General features: G+C 38.8%; 1 protein-coding gene across 4 annotated transcripts in view; it reads right to left on the reverse strand.

The window, feature by feature from the left end:
* The window catches only part of PHKA1 (phosphorylase kinase, alpha 1 (muscle)), a 742,463-nt gene that overhangs the window by 626,419 nt on the left and 94,109 nt on the right, over nucleotides 1-21,935 (reverse strand). For all 4 annotated transcript variants that reach the window (XM_006895993.1, XM_006895991.1, XM_006895992.1 and 1 more), the window contains one exon: nucleotides 1,128-1,210. In XM_006895993.1, the coding sequence (XP_006896055.1) occupies nucleotides 1,128-1,210 (83 nt within the window). The remainder of the gene's footprint in view (nucleotides 1-1,127; nucleotides 1,211-21,935) is intronic.

Genomic DNA, 21,935 nt, shown 5'->3' on the forward strand with positions numbered 1-21,935 from the left:
TTGTTGATGGGCCCTTAGGCTGCTCCCAACTCTTTGCTATTGTAAACAAAGCTGCAATAAACATGGGTGTGCAGATACCTAGTGTTTTAAGTATAAAAAGCATCACTATGAATCCCAGAACACTTGATTGTGCTTATGTGAAACCTATACTTGAACCAGGAGACAATCATCAGAACAGGGCAAGGAAACACTGCATTGTTCAAAATCAGAAAAGGTGTATGCCAGGGATGCATCCTATCTCCATACCTTTTCAGTCTATATGTGGAACAGATCATTCAGGAGGCTGAGCTCTATGAGGAGGATTGTGGCATCTTGACTGGAAGAAAACTCATCAACAACCTGTGTTATGCATATGACACAACCTTGCTTACTGAAACTGAGGAGAATCTGAGGCATTTGTGCCTTCAATATGGATTGAAGCTCAACATCAAGAAAACAAAGATTCTGACCAATTGGCCAATTGGCAGCATCATGATAGATGAAGAAATTGAGATTGTTAACAGCTTCACCTTGCTTGACTCCACAATCAAAACTCTTGATACTGGCAGCCAGGAAATTAAATGACAAATTGCATTGGTAAAATCTGCTGCTAGTGACTTCTTCAGAGTACTGAAAAGCAACAGTGTCAGTCTAGAGACTAAGGTACACCTGATCCAAGCCATGGTCTTTGCAATTACTTTCTATGCATCAGAAAGCTGGACAATGACTAACGATGATAGAAGAAGAATTTATGCCTTTGAGTTGTAGTGCTGGAGAAGAGTATTGAACATACCATGGACTATCAAGGAAACAAACAGATCTGCTTTGGATAGGGAGAAACCAGGCTGCTCCTTGGAGGCAAGAATTTTGAAGCTCCATCTGATATACTTTGGGCATATTTCAAGGAGGGACCAGTCCTTGGAGAGAGACATCATGCTTGGAAGAGTGGAGGGACAGTGCAAGAGAGGAAGACCCTGGATGAAATGGATTGGCTCAGTGGGGGTAGGTGTGTCAGAGACAATGAGATTGGCTCAAGAAAGAGCAAGGTTCAGAGCTGTTGTACATAGGGTTGTTATGAGTCACAAACAACTCGATGGCATAAAACAACAACAGCAATGATTAAAATTCAATCACAAATGACTACTTACAGCAGTTTTATATGCAGCTTCAATGTAAAACACAAGGTTCTGTATGAAATTGACTTCATCTAGGTTGTGGATGATATGGAGTCCTAAAGAAAAAAAGAGAATAAGGATAAAAAGTTAGATAAAACCATAGTAGTAAAATTAAATACTCTCTAGTACTCCTACTCTTGTTTAATTTTTTAATTTTTTTTAATTATTTTTTATTATTTTGTGTGCGTGTACTGTCAAATCAGATCTGACTGGTACAGGAGAATATTGCGCCTCCTTCTCCGGCAGAGCATCTGGTGGAATCGAACCGTGTTCCTCGGGGATTGCAGTGCAGCTTCTTGCCACTAGGCCACCAGAGCTCCCCTCCTACTCTTGTTTATGAACAAGAAAAGACACTGTTACTCCAAAACATAAAAATAACATTTAGTTTTACAATAGACTCCAAATAAGTGAGATGCTAGTATTTTTTAGTCAGAAGGAATTTTAACTGTTATTTCTAGGTTTTAATACAAAGCACTGAAACTTTAGATTGATAGAGCCCAGCTTCTCGAATCATTTATCAGTATACACATTGGAATGGTATGAAGAGAGGACACAATCCTAATGCACACCTTTCTTTCTACTTTCATTTTCTTTATTCATTTTTATGCAACTTTCACATGCATATATTGTTGTTTTTGTTGTTATATGCCATCGAGTCAACTGCAACTAAAAGCCATCCTAAAGGCTCTGAACCCTGTAGTATCTTGAGCCCATCTCACCATCTCTGGCACATCTGTCCCCATTGCTACAGTCACTGTGTCAGTCTATCTCATCCAGGGTCTTCCTCTCCTGCACTGACCCTCCACCCTTTCAAGAATGATGTCCTTCCTGGCAACATGCTCAAAGTATATGAGATGGAGTTTCAAAATTTTTGCCTCCAAGGGTCAATTTGGTTTCACACTCTCTTGGACAGATTTGTTTATTCTCTTAGTAGTTTTTGGTACGTTCAGTACTATTCTCTAGCATCACAACTCAAAGGCATCTATCCTTCTCGTGTCATCCTTAGTCATTGTCCAGCTCTTTGATGTATAGAAAATAATTGCAAAAAGCATGGCCTGAATCAGATGCATCTTCATCTCCAGACTAATATTGCTGCTCTTTAGCATTCTGGAGGTTCCTGAGAGCAGATTTTGCCAGTTTAATTTGTGTTTTGGTTTCCTGACTGTTGATACCAGTGTTGATTGTGGATCCAAGCAAGATGAACTCGTTAACAATCTCAATCTCTTCAACTATTGTGATGCTGCCAATTGGCCCAGTGGTGAGAATCTTTGTTTTCTTGATGTTGAGATGCAATTTCTTTACTTTCTGCAGCGAACACTTCAGATCCTCCTCCATTTCAATGAGCAAGATTGTGTCATCAGATCTGGGAGTCTTCCTCCAATACTGATGCCACATTCTTCTTCATAAAATCCAGCCTCCCAAATTATACGTTTTGCACACAGATTGAAAAGGTATGGAGGAAGAACACATCCCTGACACACTCTTTTCTTGATTTTGAACCATTCAGTGTTTCCTTGTTTTATTCATATGACTGCTTCCTGGTCCAAGTATAGGTTTCACATGAGTACAATCTATTTTTCTGGGATTCCCATTCTTGATGTTAGCCACAATTTATTGTGCTCTACACAGTCAAATGCCTTTGCATACTTAATAAAACACAGATAGACTTTCTTTTGGTACTCTCTGCTTTCAGCCAAGACTCATCTGACACTAACAATGATGTCCCTAGTGCCACACCCTTTTCTAAACACAGATTGTATTTCTGGCAGTTCTCTGTCAATATACTGTTCCAGTCATATTTTAATAATCTTCAGCAAGATTTTTCTTATGTGTGATAATAGTGACATTTAGTTTGATTATTTCAATACTCTGTTGGATCACTTGTTCTTGGAATGGGAATATGAATGGGAAATATGGATTTCTCCCAGTTAGTTGGGCAGGTAGCTGTCCTCCAGATTTCTTGGTACAACCTAGTTAGTGTGTCCAGGGCTGCATCTGTTTGCTGAAATATGTCAATTTGTATTCTATTAATTCCTAGGTACTTACTTGCCAATACCTTCAAAGAAGCTTGAATTTCCTCCTTCATCATTGTTGCTTCATGATCATATGCTTTTTCATGAAGTTGTTCTGGATCAGCCAATTCTTTTGGTACAGTGACTCAGTGTACTCCTTTCATTATCTTTTGATACTTCCTGGATCATTTAAAATTCTGCTCACAGTAACTTTAACTATTGCAACTTGAGTCTTGAATTTGTTATTCAGTTCCTTCAGCTTAAGAAATGCCATATGAGTTCTTCAATTTTTATATTCTGACTCCAACTCTTTGCATATTTTCTTATAATACTTTGCTTTGTGTACCCAAGCTGTACTTTGAAATCTGTTCACTCCTTAACTTCTTGATATCATTCCTTTGTTTTGGGTTCTTAGTGTTCTTGTACAATATTCAAAGTCTCTTCTGACATCCATCTTGGTCTCTTCTTCCTCCTCTGTCTTGGGTCAGGCACACCTTAGTCCTCAAAGTGACATCCTTATACTTTAAAAGGTATTCTTCAAATAAAATCTAACCTATTGCAATGTCACTGGTTTTTTGACTGCTGTTTTCATGAAGATTGATTATGGATATAATAAGTAAAGGTAAATTCTTGAGAACTTCAGCCTTTATCCATTTATCATATTGTTACTTATTGATCTAATTGTAAAGAATTTTATTTTCTTTATGTTGATTTGTAATTTATGTTGTTGTTGTTGTTGTTGTTGTTGTTAAGTGCCGTGGAGTCGCAGGCGACTCATAGTGACCCTATGAAGCAGAGTCCTCTACGCTTGGGTGCCTTTCATCCTCTCCCCAGGTTCATAGGGTTTCCGGACGCAAGCTATTATGGAAGTGGATGCCACTCCTCCTTCCACGTTGTAATTTATACTGAAGTTTATAATCTTTGAGGTTTATAAGTAAATGTTTCAAGTCTTCATTTTAGCAAGAAAATGCCATCTCTATACTGCTTTTCAGGAGAAAGATTGACCATCTCCTCCAATGCAATTTACAGCCTCTGAATACTTGCTGAAGGATCCGTTTATAAGTTGATTTTGACTCAATGGTAAATAACAACATATAAATCAAATGGTCATTAAAGGATGCAACCCTGATATACATTTTTCCTGATTTTAACCCGTACATAATTAAACTATGATTTTAAAGCATTCCTTTCTCTGCTTGAACAACTACTTTTTTGTTCTATACACAGGATCCTTATAAGCACTATTGTTTTGAAATTCCCAATCTTTGCAATGTCATTTATTATTTGTTATGATCACACAATTTAATACCATTGAATGTTAAATTGTTACATGTCATCTTGTTGGAGCTGCCTCAGAGTTGACCCTTCAGTGGGTTTTCAGAGGCTATAAATTGAACAGGAAATTGCCTATTTTTCCAATATAGAGTGGCTAATGTATTTTAACCACCTGGCTTGTGGTTGACAGTGTAACTCCTTGCCATTATACCACCAGAGCTCTTCTAGTGCCTTTACATAGTATACAAACTACAAGTAAACATCTTTCTGACATCAACAGTGATTTCCTTCATTCCACATCTTCTTCTGCATCTGGCTTGAATTTCCAAAAGTTCCCTGTCAGTGTACTATTCCAGCTGCTCAGCAAGATTTTACTTTCTTATAATATTTATGTTCATAAGGTTTTCAGAGGCCTGTTATTTCAGAATTGGATGGTCAATCCTTCTTCTTAATATCTCTTAATCCTGGAGCTCCACTAAAACCTGCCCACCATTGGTGACTCTTTTCATATTTTAAACATTGGTGGCATAGCTTTCAGCATCACAGCAACCCACAAGTACAGCAAACTGAAAGACAAGTGCTGCACTAATTAGAATGCTGATAAACAAGCAGGAATACAAACATTCATTTATAATTAGCAATATTCAGATCACTTTCCCAGTAAAACAAACTGACAGATAAGTTTCATAGTTCAGAAGGCTCCATCCATGTCTGAGTTCCAGGTACAAGCTCTAAGGGGAAGCTTTCTACCCCTGATGGTTCTGGAGGAAGGTTCTCTGAGCTTCCGCTCTAGGATTATATTCCTGTGGCTGCTGGGTGCTGGACCTTTAAACTGAGAGACATGATAATGTCACAGAGGAGGACGAAGTCTTAGCACGATTCTGTATGGTGGAGCTCCAAACTTGACCCAAGGTAAACACAGGGTGTAAAACTCTTTCTCCTCTTGCTGGTGTTTGCATGTCCTAAGCCTCATAAGTTTTGAGAAAAGCTTCATGGGAGTTGCAGAACTAGGGCATAACATTCACTATGCAGATGACACAACCTTGCTTGTTGAAAGTGAGAAGGACTTGAAGCACTTGCTACAGAATGTTAAACATTGCAGTCTTCAATATAGATTGCTCTCAACATCAAGAAAATAAAATATTCACTACGGACAGATACAATATATCATGAGAAAGGATTGAGACTCTCAAGGATTTCATCTGACTTGGATCCACAAGCAATGCACTTGGTACCAGCAGTCAGGAGATGTATTGTGCTGGGAAAGTCTGCAGTAAGGGATTTCTTCTAATAATTGTGGAGTAATGATGTCAGTTTGAGGACCAAGGTGTGGCTGATTCAGGCTATGGTCTTTTTCATGAATGGCCAAAAAACGAACACATATGTGTTGGAGAGGGCACATCCAGAGTGTTCTTTATAGGCAAAAGTGAAGAAGCTTTATCTAACATACTCTGGGCATGTTGATAAGAAAGGTTATTCTTTGGAAATGGACAACATGCCTGGAAAGATAGAAGGACAATATAAGAAAGAAGACCTTCAACCAAGTTAGTTGACATATTAGTACCTAACATGGGAGGGGCTTGAGAGCATTATGCTAAATTAACTCCGTCTCATAAAGACAAATATTGTATAAGACCATAATTGTAGAATGAGTATGAGGATCCAAGGTGAGGAGGATGGGTGCTTAATCATAGGGTCACACAATTTGATGGGTGGAGGGAGGGGTAGGTAAACGACAGGGGGAAAATCTGGTGTGAAAAACAATGTATAATAGCTTTACAAACTGTGTAAGTAAACCAGTATAAAATACATCTTTTTTAAAAAAGAGTGATAAAAAAAGAAGTTAGTTAGCATGGTGACTGCAGCAATGGGCTTGAGTATGAGATTGTTGAGGATGTCACTGGATAGGACAGTGTTCACATCAATTATTCATATTCGACATTGTCAACAACAATAATCTAACATTTATAATTTTTTATTGTCAACACAATAATATAATATCTATAATTTTTTTGAAGTTTATACATACTGATGGAATGAAGCCACTGGAATGAGCATAAATATGCATCTCTTCCAATCTGCTGACTTGTTCAGGAAGCTAGAAGTCTCAATTCAGGATCTTACTCTAGGAACAGTCCTCAATCTATTTCTGTTTCAAAGACATTACTAGTTCTTAGAGTTCAAGAAATTGTAGGCTCATTTGTGTCTGCAATCAGATAGTGAGCATCTTTCTCCTGTGTCTGTGTGCCTGTGCATAATCTCCTGTTATCTGATCACAAAAGTAATTCTATTTAGAATTCATCCTATAGTGAAATTAATATAACAAAAGCCCCTATTTTCAAATAAAACTTGATTTGTCAGTTAAGATTTTAACATACATTGCTCGAGGATAAAATTCCATTTTTTCCTAATCTCTTCCTCATTCTCACTTTAAACACTAATCAAGCAACTTTAAGTCTCTACAAATTTGCCATACTGCACATTTAATGTAATCACATAATAATTGTGCCTGATTTCTTTAGTTTTGTTTCTAAAGTTCATACATGTTGTAACATGTATTGGTATTTCACTGCTATATATTGCTGAGAATATTTAATCCTATAGATACAGCACATTTTTAATTCAACCAACAGTATAGAATGTCCTTCAATTTATTTGTTGCTTTTATGTCATGTTGAGTTGACTGTGACTCATAGAGACCCTATCCACAATACCTCTAAACCCTGCTCTATCCTGAGGCAATCTCACTGTCTCTGATATGTTGTTGTTGTTGTTATGTGCTGTCGAGTCTCTTGTGACCCTATGTACAATAGCCCTAAACCCTGCTCTGTCCTGTGACAATAACACTGTCTCCAATGCACCCATCCTGATTACCCCAGTCACTAAATCAATCCACCTCATAGAGGGTCTTTCCCCTTCTGTGCCGTGCCTCCACCCTCCCAAGCATGATGTCCCTCTCCAAGGACTGGTCCCTCCTTACAACATGTCCAAAGTATGTCAGACAAAGCCTCAGACTCCTTGCCTCCAAGGAGCAGCCCAGTTTAACCCTCTCCCGGATGAATCTGTTTGTTTTCGTAGCAATCCACGGTCCCCTCAAAACTCTTCTCCAGCACCACAGCTCAAAGGCATTAATTCTCCTTCTATCCTTCCTAGTCATTGTCCAACTCTCTGATGCATAACAAGTGATTGCAAAGACCATGGCCTGTATCAGACGCACCTTGGTCTCCAGAGAGACAACATTGCACTTCAGAGCTTTGGAGAGGTTTCTAAAAGCAGACTTTCCCATGGCAATACGTCTTTTAATTTCCTGACTGCTGGCACCAAGAGAGTTGACTGTGGAGTCAAGCAAACTAAAGCTGTGAACAATCTCAATCTCTTCACCATCCATCCTGATGCTACCAATTGGTCCAGTGGTGAGAATCTTTGTCTTCTTGATCTGAGCTTCCATCCATATTGAAGGCTGCCGTCCTTGACCCTCTGCAGCAAGCACTTCAGGTCCTCCTCAGTTTCAGCAGCAAGGTTGTGTCATCTTCATAATGCAGATTGGTTTTTTTTTTAATTTAGGTTGTTTATTTTTCATTTCAATGAACATCTACAGAGATTTTGGGATTCCATTCATTCATTGTTGCACCCTTCTCCCCGCGCAAACGCCTCCCCCCTCCCCCCCCTATTTGCTCCTCTCCTTGAAAAGCAAAAGAAAAACTCCCTCAGATCTTCCACCAATCCTGACACCATACATCTCCTCATAGATCCCAGCCTCCCGGATAATCTGTTCTGCATACAGGTTGGAAAGGTATGGAGACAGGATACATCCCTGGCGTACAACCTTCCCAATTTTGAACCATGCAGTGTTTCCTTGCTCTGTTCTGACGACTGCCTCTTGGTCCAAGTATAGTTTTCTCATTAGCATGGTCAAGTGTTCTGGGATTCCCACTCTTCTCAGAGTCAGCCACAGTTTGTTATGATCCACACAGTCAAACGCCTTTGCATAATCAATGAAACACAGATAGACATTCTTCTGGTACTCCCTGCTTTCAGCTAAGATCCATCTAACATTAGCTACAATATCCCTAGGACCACGACCCCTTCTAAATCCAGCCTGGACTTCTGGCAGTTCTCTGCTGATGTGCTGTTCCAGTCGTTTTGGAGTAATCTTCAGTAAAATCTTGCTCGCATGTGAAATCAATGATATTATTCTATAGTTTCCACACTCTATTGGGCCACCCTTCTATGGAATGGGAACAAATACATGCCTTTTCCAGTCAGTTGTCCAAGTGGTTGTTCTCCAGGTTTCTTGGCACAACTTGGTGAGCACATCCAGGGCAGCATTTGTTAGTTGAAATACGTCAATTGGTATATCATCTATTCCCGGGGCCTTACTTTTTGCTTTTCCCTTCAAAGCAGCCTGAACTTCTTCCTTCATCATCAAAGGCTCTTGCTCATATGTTGTTTCATTAAGTTCTTCTGAATCTGCCAATTCCTTCCGATACAATGACTCAGTATATTCTTTCCATCTTCTTTTAATACTTCCTGGATCATTTAATATTCATCTTAAAGCATCCTTCATTATAGTAACTCGAGGTTTGAATTTGTTCTTCAGTTTCTTGAGCTTAAGAAATGCTGAGCGAGTTTGGCCCTTTTGATTTTCTGACTCCTGCTCCTTGCACATTTCATTGTAATATTTTACTTTGTCATCCCTCGCTACCTTCTGGAATCTTCTATTTAGTTCTTTAGTATCTTGAATTCTTCCTTGTGCATTGGCTTCTCTGCGCTCCAGTGCAATATTCATAGTTTCTTCTGACATCTATTTTGGCTTCCTCCTCTGTCTTTGTAATGAACATTTGCACTCTTCCTGGATGATAACCTTGATATCCTTCCACAACTCATCTGGTCCTTGCTCATTAGTGTTCAAGGCCTCAAACCTGTTCCTGAGATGGTTCTGAAATTCAGATGGGATAGACTCAAAGTCACATTTTGGTTCCCGTAGATTCGGTTTGAAATCCCCACCCACCCCACAGGTAAACGTGAAGACCCAAGGCTGCATGGGAATCTTCACAGGTGAAGAAGCAGGACAGCACAACGGACCTTGGAAATCCCCGCCCACCCCACAGGTAAATGTGAAGGCCCAAGGCTGCACGGGAATCATTAGGACCCTCAGGCCTGCGACCCTTGGGCCAAGAAGAAAGTATTTACACACCAGTTCTACAGGACACATCACCTTCGCTCGGGAATCATTACCACTAAACTGAAGAGACACTGTTCACAGCATAAGGAACTGTCAGCAGCTGATGTGTTTCGAATCACAGAAGCTAAGAAAGCTTCAGATATAAGCTATCAGATCAAGGGCTGGACAATGGGAGATAGATGTTGAAGAGAGTAGGTAGAAGTGGATGGGTATCCTGGTGGGTGGTGGAGCAGGGAAATAAGTGGGTCAAGACACTGTGCCAAGGGCAGGGGCAACACTGAAACTAATGGTTAATTCCACAATAAGGGATATATCTTTCACTTTTTCTGTAAAATGATTATCTGTTGGATATTTCTCTAAATCTGAATATTCAGATTAAAGCAGACTAGGAAGGATTGGCCTCTGAAAAACCCTATGGAAACCTATGTCTCTGACATACCCACCCTTATTACCCCAGTTACTGTGCCAATTCATCTCATCCAGGTTTTCATTTCCTGCAGTACCTTCAGCTCTTCCAAGGATGATGATCTTCTCCAAGAACTTGTTCCTCCTGGAAACATGCCCAGATTATGTGAGACAGAGTTTCAAAATCCTTGCCTTCAAGGAACAGCTTGGTTTCACTCTCTCCAGGACAGACCTGTTTATTCTCTTGGCAGCCCATGATATGTTCAATATTCTTCTTCAGCACCACCACTCGAAGGCATCGATTCTTCTTCTATCATCCTTAGTCAAAGTCCATCTCACTGATGCACAGAAAGTAATTGCAAAGACCATGGCTTGGATCAGGTGTACTTTGGTCTCTAGACTGACATCATTGTTCTTTAACACTCTGGAGAAGTCTCTGACTGCAGAGTTTCCTATGGCAATTCGTCTTTTGATTTCTTAACTGCTCGTGCCAACAGTGTTGATAGTGGAACAAAGCAAGGTGATGTTATTAACAATCTCAATCTTTTCTCCATCTATTGTGGTGCTGCCAATTGGCCCTGATGAGAATCTTCATTTTTTTGATGCTGAGCTTCAAGCCATATAGCAGAGCACAGTCCTTGACCCTCTGCAGTAAATGCTACAAGCCTTCTTTTGTATCAGTAAGCAAGGTTATGTCATCTGCATAATGCAAGTTGTTGATGAGTTTTTCCTCCAGTCCTGATGCCACATTTCTCCTCTTAAAGTCCAGTCTTTAAAAGTCCATTTACTAAGAGAGCAAGGGTACACGGCATGGTTCAAAATCAGGAAAGGAATGTAACACAGATGTGTTGTAGTTCCGTAACTTTTTAATCTGTATTCAGAACAAATCATTCAGGAAGTTGGACTTTATGAAGAGGATTGTGGCATCAGGATTGGAAGGAGACTCACCAACAAACTGCATTATGCAAATGCACAACTTGCTTGCTAAAATTGAGGAAGACTTGAAGCATTTGTTGCAGAAGGACTGCAGTCTTGAATATAGTTTGAAGCTCAACATCAAGAAAACAAAGATTCTCACCATTGGGCCAATTGGCAGCATCATGATTAAAGGAGAAGAGGTTAAAATTGTTAACAATTTCAGCTTGCTTGGTTCCACAACCAACACCTGTGGCACCAGAAGTCAAGAAATCAAAAGATTAATTCATTGGAAAAATCTGCTGTCAGATACCTCTCTAGAGTGTGAAAGAGCAATGATGTCAGTCTGAAGACTAAGGTGTGCCTGATCCAAGCTGTGATCTTTACAATTACTTGCTATGCATCAGAAAACTGTAAAATGACTAAGAATGATAGAAGAAGGATCAATGCCTTTGAGTTGTGGTGCTAAAGAAGAGTATTTTACACATCATGGACTGCTGACAGAGCAAACAGTTCTTTCCTGGAGAGGGTGAAACCAAGCTGTTCCTTGGAGTCATGGGTTTTGAAGCTCCATCTCACATATTTTTGGCACATGGCAAGGAGGGGAAAATTCTAGGAGAAGAACATCATACCTGGAAAGTTGGAGATATAGTGCAGCAGAAGAGGACTCCAGATGAGATGGAGTTATACAGTCATTAGGATAATGGAAGTAGGTGTGTCAGATACAACTAAATTGGCTCAGGATAAGACAGGCTTCATAGCTATTGTACATAGAATCACTATGAATTACAAACGACTCAATGACACATAAGAATAACAGCATTATTAAAGCTATATTAATCTCTGATAAAATAGTATTCAGAATAGAAATTATCAAAAAGGTAAGTACACCACCAAAAAAGAATGAACACAGATGAAAAAAATTCTCAAAAAAATTCAGTATATATACCCTGAACCAATCTCACTATCTCAAGAGCAAGTGAGATTCATGACAAATATGCAAGGATAATTCAACATAAGAAAAAACAATTAATGTAATTCATCACAGTAACAAAGCAAAAACAAGTCCCTATGATCCTATCAAGTGATGCAAAATAGGCCTTTTACAAAGTCTGATACCCCTTCCTGATTAAAACACTCAATGAACTGAAAAAATATGGTACATTTACACAATGAAATACTATGCACAAGCAGAAGCAACGATTTTTTAAGTTACTACCTAATATGGGAGGGATTGGAGAGCATTATGCTAAGGAAATAACTCAATCTCATAAATACAAATACTGTATAAGACAATTATTGTAAAATGAGTATGAGGATCCAAGGGAGCGAGGCTTAATCATAGGGTTACACAATTTGATGGGTGAAGGAAGGGGGGGGTAAGGAAAAGTGGAAAGATCTGGTGTAAAAAACAATGTATACAAACTTTATGAACTTTTAAAGTAAACCAGTATACAATTTTTTAAAAAATAATACAAAATAAATAGGAATAGAAGGCGATATCCTCAACATAGTGAAAAATATATACACAAAACCAAGAGTCAATATTGTTCTCACTGGAGACAAATTAAAGGAATTCCCCTTGAGAATAGGAAACAAGCAAGGACGCCCATTATCACCACTCTTATTCAGCATTATTTGAAGACTTGTTGTTTGTTCCATCAAGTAGCCTGTGGCTCATAGCAACCCTATATACAATAGCTCATTACTCTGCTCTATCCTGAGCCAATGTGACTCTGACACACCTACTCTCATTACCCCAGTTACTGTGTCAATCCATCTCATCTGGGTTCTTTCTCTTCTGTGTTATCCCTCCACTTTTCTAAGCATGATATCGTTCTATTAGCAAAAGAAATAAGGCAAAAGAAGGAAATAAGAGGTATCTAAATTGGCAAGGAATTCTAGTGGCCCAGTGGCAAGACTCTGTGCTTCAATATCAAAGACATGAACTTTTATGTCACCAGCTGCTCCTTTAACTACCTCTAAAAACCCACTGGAGGGTTAGCAAAACTCTGTATATCCAGATGATATGATACTATGCTTAGAAAACCCTAAAGAGTGACCAAGAAAACTACTGGTCATAGTCACCCCAGTCAGCAAAGTAGCAGGATACAAGACCAAGGTACAAAAATCAGATTTCTCTACAGTGACAAAGAGAATACAGAATTTGAGCTAAGAAAATCAGTACCCGTCAGGGAACTTACCATCACTTCGCTGCAAGATACCAATGCCTGTGTGGTGTGGTCAGGCCCAGAAGTGTCCTTGTGCCACTGTTTCCCTGGCCTAACCTAGGCACACTCATATCCCAGCTGGTGAAAGAACCACTGCCTGCCAGGTTGATGGGTTGCAGTTCTAGTGTGGCCCAGACTCTGCTCCCACAAGGAGCCCCAGAACACTACAACACTGCCTGGAGACCACTGCCCCAACACCTAGAGATCGCCCACCTGCTACCCCACTGTCCTGCACCAGGAGCACCAATATAACAGGTGAAGCTATTCCCTTACCCCTCTCAGAGTCAGTATTTGAGCTGTGGGCTCTTTGGATCGGGTCTAGCTGCAGTAGTTGCCTGGTCAAGAAGGCTGCTAATTCACAGGCCATCTCTCTCCCCAAATGAAGCAAATCATCTCTTGGGTCAAAGGATCAGAAGGAAATTCAGGTAGGGTTAGTTGCCCTTCTCTCCTCTGGAACAGTGACCTCCTCAGAAGACCAAGGACCTTCTAAAGCCTCAGGCATGAAAAGCTCTACCACAGTAAAGACAAAGATGAAGCAGACTACCTCATACACTACACAAAACCAAAATAAGATGTCACGAAAATAAATGATCATAACACAGAATCAATGAATTTTCTGAAGCCAGAAAGTGTGATGGAACGTTCAAATACAGAATTCAAAATAATGATGATTGAATATTTTCAGTGGGTGAGAGACAAATTTGAAGAATTATAGGATCATACAAACAAAAACAAGTTGTTATTGTCATGTGCTGTCAAGTCACCTGCAACTCATAGCAACCCTATGTACAATAGCCCTAAACCCCACTCAATCCCATTCCAATCTTATTGTCTCTGGCACACCTATCTCCATTAACCTGGACATTGAATCAGTACATCTCATTGAGGGTCTTCCTGACTTGAACTGTCCCTCCACCCTCCCAAGCATGAGGTCCTTCTCCAAGGACTGGTCCCTCCTTGCAACATGTCTAAAGTATGTCAGACGAATCTTCAGAATCCTTGCCTCCAAGAAGCAGCCTAATCTCACCCTCTCTAGAAACGTAAAAAAAAAAAATCTAGGACAATGCAAATAAAACAAACAAGGCATCAGAAACCACAATCCAGGGAGAACCAAGATAGCAGCAGTGGAGGAAACCGCATAAGGAGCTGGAGGAGCAGCAAGCTACGTAGAAACGGGCCACCAGAGAGAACTACTGGTGCACAGAGACCAATATCATGCAATATGGACAGTAGGAATTTGAGTCAGAACTTTTATTAAAATAATTAGTTTGAGAGCCACAGGAGCAGTGAGCTGTGGGCCTGGGCAGATGCCGCCAGCTGATTTCCAGCCAGAAGCAGCCAGCCAAGCTGATGTGGGACCCACCCACCAGAAGCAAACAGGCACTTTGGGAAACAAACTGCTGTCTGGCTTGACCACGTGGGATCCCTTAACACTGGTAACAGGAAGGTACTGAGCCCTTCGACAGAGGTGAGAAGCCACTTCCAGAAGGGAACAACAGGTTTCCTCCTTGGTCTTTCAGGTACTTTGGGGAACAAACTGATGTCAGACTCTTGGTCATGCAGGCCCTAGGCCAAAAAGGGAACACAAATATATAGGTACTCCTCAAAACATTACTGGGGACCAACAGAGACATTTGAGAGCTGCAGGAGCTGCAAACATCAGTGGAGTATGGGAGGCTCGGTGGGGTGCAGGGAGCCAGAGTGGGGAGCACTGAGCCATTGCAGGGAACAGGGAGCCTTAGCAGAACCCACCCTCCAGGAGCAAGCAGGACAATGGGAAACTGAATTAGGTACTTATGGAAGTCATGGCTGATTGCTAGGCTAGTTGTGAGAACCCCTCACCTTAAGCAGGAAGGAGTGAGACAGCTGAAGCTCGACTGTGGTGGCAGATCCAGTTCTCAAGGGGAAAACAAGGCTTTCTGGTTTTCTATTCAGGTGTCCTCCACACACCCCTACCATGTGCATCTTCATGAGCATCTCTCCTGCCCATGCATGTCTCCGTGTGTGCTCAACCTATATGCATCTGCTTCTGTGCCTGCCCAACCTTCTTCTGGAGCAGCGACATCAAATCAAGAAACAGCTATCAACTGAGGCACAAAAAACTCTACAACAGCAATATCTCAAAAGAAGCAGACTAGTAACAAGTATTTAGGAACATCCGAGAGCCAACATTGTTCTCAATGGAGAGAGGTTAAAGGCATTCCATTTAAGAACAGGAACTAGGCAAGGATGTCCATTATCACCCCTCTTATTCAATATTGTATTGGAAGTCTTAGTGATAGTAATAAGACAAGAGAAAGACATAAGAGGTACTCAAATTGGCAAAGAGGAGGTAAAATTATCTCTCTATGCAGATGATATAATAGTATACTTAGAAAACCCTAAAGATTCAGCAAGAAAATTATTGGACATAGTTGACCAATTTAGCAAAGTAGCAGGATACAAGATCACCATACAAAAATCAGTTGGATTTCTCTACAGTGAAAAAGAGAATACAGAACTGGAGCTAAGAAAAAAGTAATACCGTTCACAATAGCTAAATACAAGATAAAATATTTGGGAGTTAATATAACTAGAAGCACAAAGGATCTATTGAAAGAAAATTACAAAACATTACTACAAGAAACAAAAAGAGACCTGGAGAAGTGGAAGAATATCCCTTGCTCGTGGATAGAAAGACTCAATATGGTGAAAATGCCAATACTACCAAAGGCAATTTACACGTTCAATGCAATTTCAATACAAATACCAATCCCATTCTTCAAGGAGATGGAAAAGGCAATCTCCAGCTTCATTTGGACTGGAAAGAAGCCCCGAATGAGCAAAGTACTCCTTAAAAATAGAAAAAAGGTCGGCGGCATCTCACTCCCTGATTTAAAATCCTACTACACTGCCGTGGTAGTTAATACAGCATCATACTGGTACAATGACAGACACATAGATCAATGGACTAGAATTGAGAATCCGGAAATCAGCCTATCTATTTATGGTCAACTGATTTTTTTACAAGGAGATGAAATCAGTTAAGTGGGGAAACGACAGCCTTTTAAACAAATGGTGTTGGCAAAATTGGAAAACTATCTGCAGAAGACTTGAGAAAGATCAACACCTCACTAAATATACAAAAACCAACTCAAGGTGGATCATGGACCTAGAACTAAAACCAAGGACTATAAATTTCATTAAAGAAAAGCTTGGAAGAACTCTTGAAGTCCTAATCCACAACATAAACAGTCTTCCAAGTATCCGGAAAAAGTTACAAGCAGGAGAAGATAAAATAGATGAACGGGACTTTCTAAGAATCAAATCCCTATGCACATCCAAAAACTTCTCCAACAGGGTAAAAAGGGAAGCCACAGACTGGGAAAAAGTATTTGATAATGATACAGCAAATAAGGGACTTATATAGAGAATTTATAAAATACTTGAGCATCACAACAAGATAAAGGTAAATAATCCAATAGAAAAATGGGCACTGGATATGAACAGACACTTCACCAAAGAAGACATTCAGATGGCCAACAAGCACATGAAGAAATGTTCAAAATCCCTAGCTCTAAGAGAGATGCGAATCAAGACAACTATATCATCTCACCCAAGTAAAACTAGCAAAATTTAACAGAACAGCAAACAAAAAATGCTGGCGAGATTGTGGAAAAACTGGAACCCTTATTCACTGTTGGTGGGAGTGTAAAATGGTGCAACCACTGTGGAAGACAGTATGGTGCTTTCTCAAAAAGTTGCAAATAGAGATACCATTTGACCCAGCAATTCCACTACTGGGAATATATCCCAAAGAGACCATAACCGACATCCAAGCAGATATATGCACACTCATGTTTATCGCAGCTTTGTTCACAATAGCAAGGAGTTGGAAACAACCTAAGTGCCCATCAACAAATGAATGGATAGAGAACCTGTGGTATATTCATACAATGGAATACTACGTTGCATTGAAAAGCAAGGAACTCATGCAATATTATTCAAAATGGGTGACCCTGGAGGACATTATGCTGAGAGAAGTATCTCAGTCACAAAAGGACAAATACTGTATGGTGCCACTTTTGTAGAATGAGGCTGACATCAGAGTGGGAGTAAGACTGAGAAAAACTGGATAAATTATGTATACTGCATTGAAGCTGATGAGGGAGAGAACAATTTAAAAGTAATATAGTTTAGAGTATTATGATTATCATAAGAGTTCAGCATGAGGGTTGCAGAGTGGAGTATACTCGGGGTGATGGTGGGAGGGTGCGAGCGAATTGTATGTCAATGAAGGAGTTTTTCTTGTGCTTTTAAAGAAGTGCAAATGGGGGGGAACCCACAATCTCTGTAAAAGTTCATTGAAATTAATAATAATAATAATAAAAAGGAAAATTGGGAAAAAAAGAAGCAGACTACCCCATTCCCCAAACAAACACAAAGCAAGCTATTACCTCCCAAAAGTGACAAAGTAGCAATGGATTTCCTGAAGCCAGAAAGTCTAATGGAACTTTCTGACACAGAATTCAAAACAATGATTGATATTTTCAATGGCTGAAAAACAAACTTGAAGAATTATAGGAAGCTACAACAAAAATCAGGAGGAGCTTAAAAAGCAATCAAAAACAATGCAGGTAAAACTAACGAGGTATTAGAGGCACTGGAAAAACGAGAAATTATGACCCAAAATAACATGCTCAACTGTCAACATAATGGGGATATGTATGAATAGTGTCCAAGAGATGGAACACAAAACCAGTGAAATAGAAGATAGACTTGTCACCACTGATCTTCTAGAGAAAAGAACAGAATCAAAAAGGAAGGAAACAGAAGAAAACCTAAGAATAATGTGGGACATCATCTAGAGAAATAACATGTGCATCACCAGAATCCCAGAACAGGAAGAAGTAAGTAAAGGCACCAAAAAAGTTGTGGAAGAATTACTAGGAAAAACCTTCCCAGGCATAATGAACAATGAGAGAATATATACTCAAGAAGCTGAGTGAACACCATATAGAATAGTCCCCAAAAGAAAAACAACAAGGCATATCACAGTCAAATTTGCCAGAAATAAAGATAAGGAGAGAATTCTGAAAGCAGCTAAGGAGAAACAGAAAGTAATCTATAAGGGAGAGCAGATAGATTAAGTGCCGATTTCTCAGCAGAAACAATGTGAGCAAGAAGACAGTGGAATGGTACATATCAAAAAATCAAAGAACACAACGGTCAACCAAGAATACTGTACCTAGCAAAATTGTCCATTTAATATGAAGGAGAGATCAAGATATTACCAGAAAAACAGAACCTAAGGGAGTTTGTAAAAACAAGACCAGCATTGCAGGAAACACTGAGAGATGTCCTTCTTACAGAAGTGTCACAGAAACCAGGATGGACCAACGTAACTAGCAACAACACCAAAAAGAACTCAATAAAATTATAGTGATAAAACTTTGTCTTTCTCACTGAAATGTGAAAGGTTTAAATATATCACTAAAGAGAAAAGAATAGCAGATTGGATAACAAAACAAAATCTATCACTATGTTGTCTCTGAGAGAAAGACCTGAAAAAGTAAGATAAAGAAAGATTAAAAATAAAAGGCTGGGGGGAAATATATACCAAGCAAATGACAACCAAAAAAAAAAAGGAGGAATAGCAATATTAATCTCTAATAAAATAAATTTTAATGCAAAAACCCTCAAAAAGGACAAGGAACATCACTACATAATGCTTAAAGGGTCAATAGAACAAGAAGACTTAACAATAATAAATATCTATGCACCAAATGAAAGACCTGCAAAATATATAAAACAACCAATAACAAAACTGAAAATGGAAAAAGAAAACACTACTATAGTACTTGGAGATTTCCATACACCACTGTCAAGAAAAATAAAACTTCCAAAAAGAAACTCAAGAAAGATACTGAAGAAATAAACCACACAATAAACCAACTCTATCTCATAGACATTTATAGGCTAATGCACTCCCAAAAGCACAGTATACCTTCTTTTCCAAAGATCGTGGGATGTTCTCCAGAACAGATCACATGTTAGGTCACAAGGCAAGCATCAATAAATTAAAAAACATAAAAATAATACAAAGCATCTTCTCAGACCAAAATGCTACCAAATTAAAAATTTGGATAAAAGAGGATAAATGAGAAAAAAAAACCCCATACATTTGGAAGTTGAACAACACCTTGATTGAACATGAGTGGGTACTAGAAGAAATAAAAATGAAATGAAAAAGTTTCTTGAAACAAATGACAATGAAAACACCACTTACCCCTGGGAAACAGGCAAAGCAATAATCAGAGGTCAATTTATAGGAGTAAACAAACACATCAAAAGACAGGAAAAAATGACCTAACATCTCCAGCAAATTGGAAAAGAACAGAAAGAAAACACAACACACTCTAAAAAATCGAAATTATAAAAATTAGAGCAAAAATAAATGAAATAGAAAATGTGAAAACATAAGAAAAACTAGCAGTTGGTTGTTTGAAAGGGTCAATAAAATTGACAAACCAATGGCAAAACAAACAAAAGGAAAAGACACATATAATCAGAATAAGAGATGAAATGCGCAACATCACAACAGAACCAACTAAAATAAAAAGGCTAACATTGGAATAGTATGGAAAAACTACACTAAAACAAAAATCAAAACCTAGAGGAAATGGACAACTACTTAGAAATTCACAACCTACCTAAACTGACACCAACCGAAATTGACCACCTGAACAGACCCATTACAAAAGAAGAAATTGAAGTCTTGTGCTAGATGGCTTTACAAGTGAATTTTATCAAACATTCACAGAAGAACTGTCACCAATTCTACATAAACTATTTCAGAATATAGAAAAAGATGGAATCCTCTCAGACTCATTCTATGAATCAAACATATCCTTGATAGCAAAACCAGGTAAAGATACCACCAAAATAGAAAACTATAAGCCAATATATCTCATGAACATAGATGCAAAAATCCTGAATAAAATCCTGGCCAATAGAGTGCAACAATACATAAGAAAATAATTCACCATGACCAAGTGGGATTCATAACTATATGCAAGGATGGTTTAACGTAAGAAAAACACTGTAATTCATCATTAAACAAAGCAAAGAACAAGAATCTATCAATGGGTGGAGAAAAAGGCCTTTGACAAAATCCAACACCCTTTTCTGATTAAAACATTCAACAAAATAGGATTATAGGGTAATTTCTTCAACACAGTAAAAAGTATTTATGCAAACCTGAGAGCCAATATTGTTCTCAATGGAGAGAGATTAAAGGCACTCCCTTAAGAACAAGAACTAGGCAAGGATGTTCACTATCACTTCTCCTATTCAATATTGTAGTGGAAGATTTAGCCATAGCTATAAGGCCAGATAAGGAAATTAGAGGTAACCAAATTGGCAAATTTACCTCTCTATTCAGATGATATGATAGTATTCTTAGGAAACCCTAAAGACTCAGCAAGAAAACTACTAGACATAGTTGACCAATTCAACAAAGTGATAGGATATAAGATCAACATACAAAAATCAGTTGGATTTCTCTGCAGTGACTGGAGCTAAGAAAAACAATACCCTTCACAATAGCTAACTACAAGTTTAAATACTTGGGAGTAAATCTAACTAGAAGCACAAAAGATCTATTCAAAGAAAATTATTAAACATTACTACAAGAAAGGAAAAGAGACCTGGAGAAATGGAAGAATATTCCTTGTTCATGGATAGGAAGACTCAATATGGTGAAAATGATAATCCTACCGAAAGCCACTTACAGGTTCAATGCAATCCCAATACAAATACCAGTCCGATTCTTCAATGAGATGGAAAAGGCAATCTCCAGTTTCATTTGGATTGGAAAGAGGCCCCAAATAAGCAAAGTACTCCTTAAAAAGAGAAACAAGGTAGGAGGCATCTCGCTTCCTGATTCCAAATCCTACTACATTGCCATGGTGGTCAAGACAGACTGGTACTGGTGCAATGACAAACACGTAGATCAATGGAATAGAATTGAGAACCCAGAAATCAGCCTATAGTCAACTGATTTTTTACAAGGAGATGAAATCAGTTTAGTGGGGAAATGACAGCCTCTTTAACAAATGGTGTTGGCAAAATTGGAAAACTAAAACCAAGGGCTGTAAACTTAATTAAAGAAAAGCTTGGAAGAACTCTTAAAGTCCTAATCCACAACATAAAATTCTTCCAAGCATCCTGAAAATTCTATAACCAGGAGAGGATAAAATATATGAATGGGACCTTCTAAGAATCAAATCCCTATGAGTATCCAAAAACTTTTCCAACAAGGTAAAAAGGGAAGCCACAAATTAGGAAAAAATATTTGGTAATGACATGTCAGATAAGAGACTTATATCTAGAATTTATAAAACACGAGAGCACCACAACAAAATAAATGTAAACAACTGAATTGAAAACTGGGCACAGGATATAAACAGATAGAACACCAAAGGAAACATTCAGATGGCAAACAAACACATGAAGAAATGTTCAAATTCCTTAGTTCTAAGATGCAAATCAAAACACCTATGAGATATCATCTCACCCCAGTAAGAATAGAAAAATTTAACAAACAACAAATGCTGGCGAAGTTGTGAAGAAACTGTTGATTGAATTGTAAAATGGTGCAACCACTATGGAAGGCAGTATGGCGCTTTCTCCAAAAGATATAAATAGAAATACCATTTGATCCAGCAATTCCACTACTTGGAATATACCCCAAAGAAACCATAACCGCCACCCACAC

The sequence above is a fragment of the Elephantulus edwardii genome, unplaced genomic scaffold, assembly GCF_000299155.1.
Source record: "Elephantulus edwardii isolate Elephantulus edwardi_28Jun2011 unplaced genomic scaffold, EleEdw1.0 scaffold00178, whole genome shotgun sequence".
NCBI classification, from domain to species: Eukaryota; Metazoa; Chordata; class Mammalia; order Macroscelidea; family Macroscelididae; genus Elephantulus; species Elephantulus edwardii.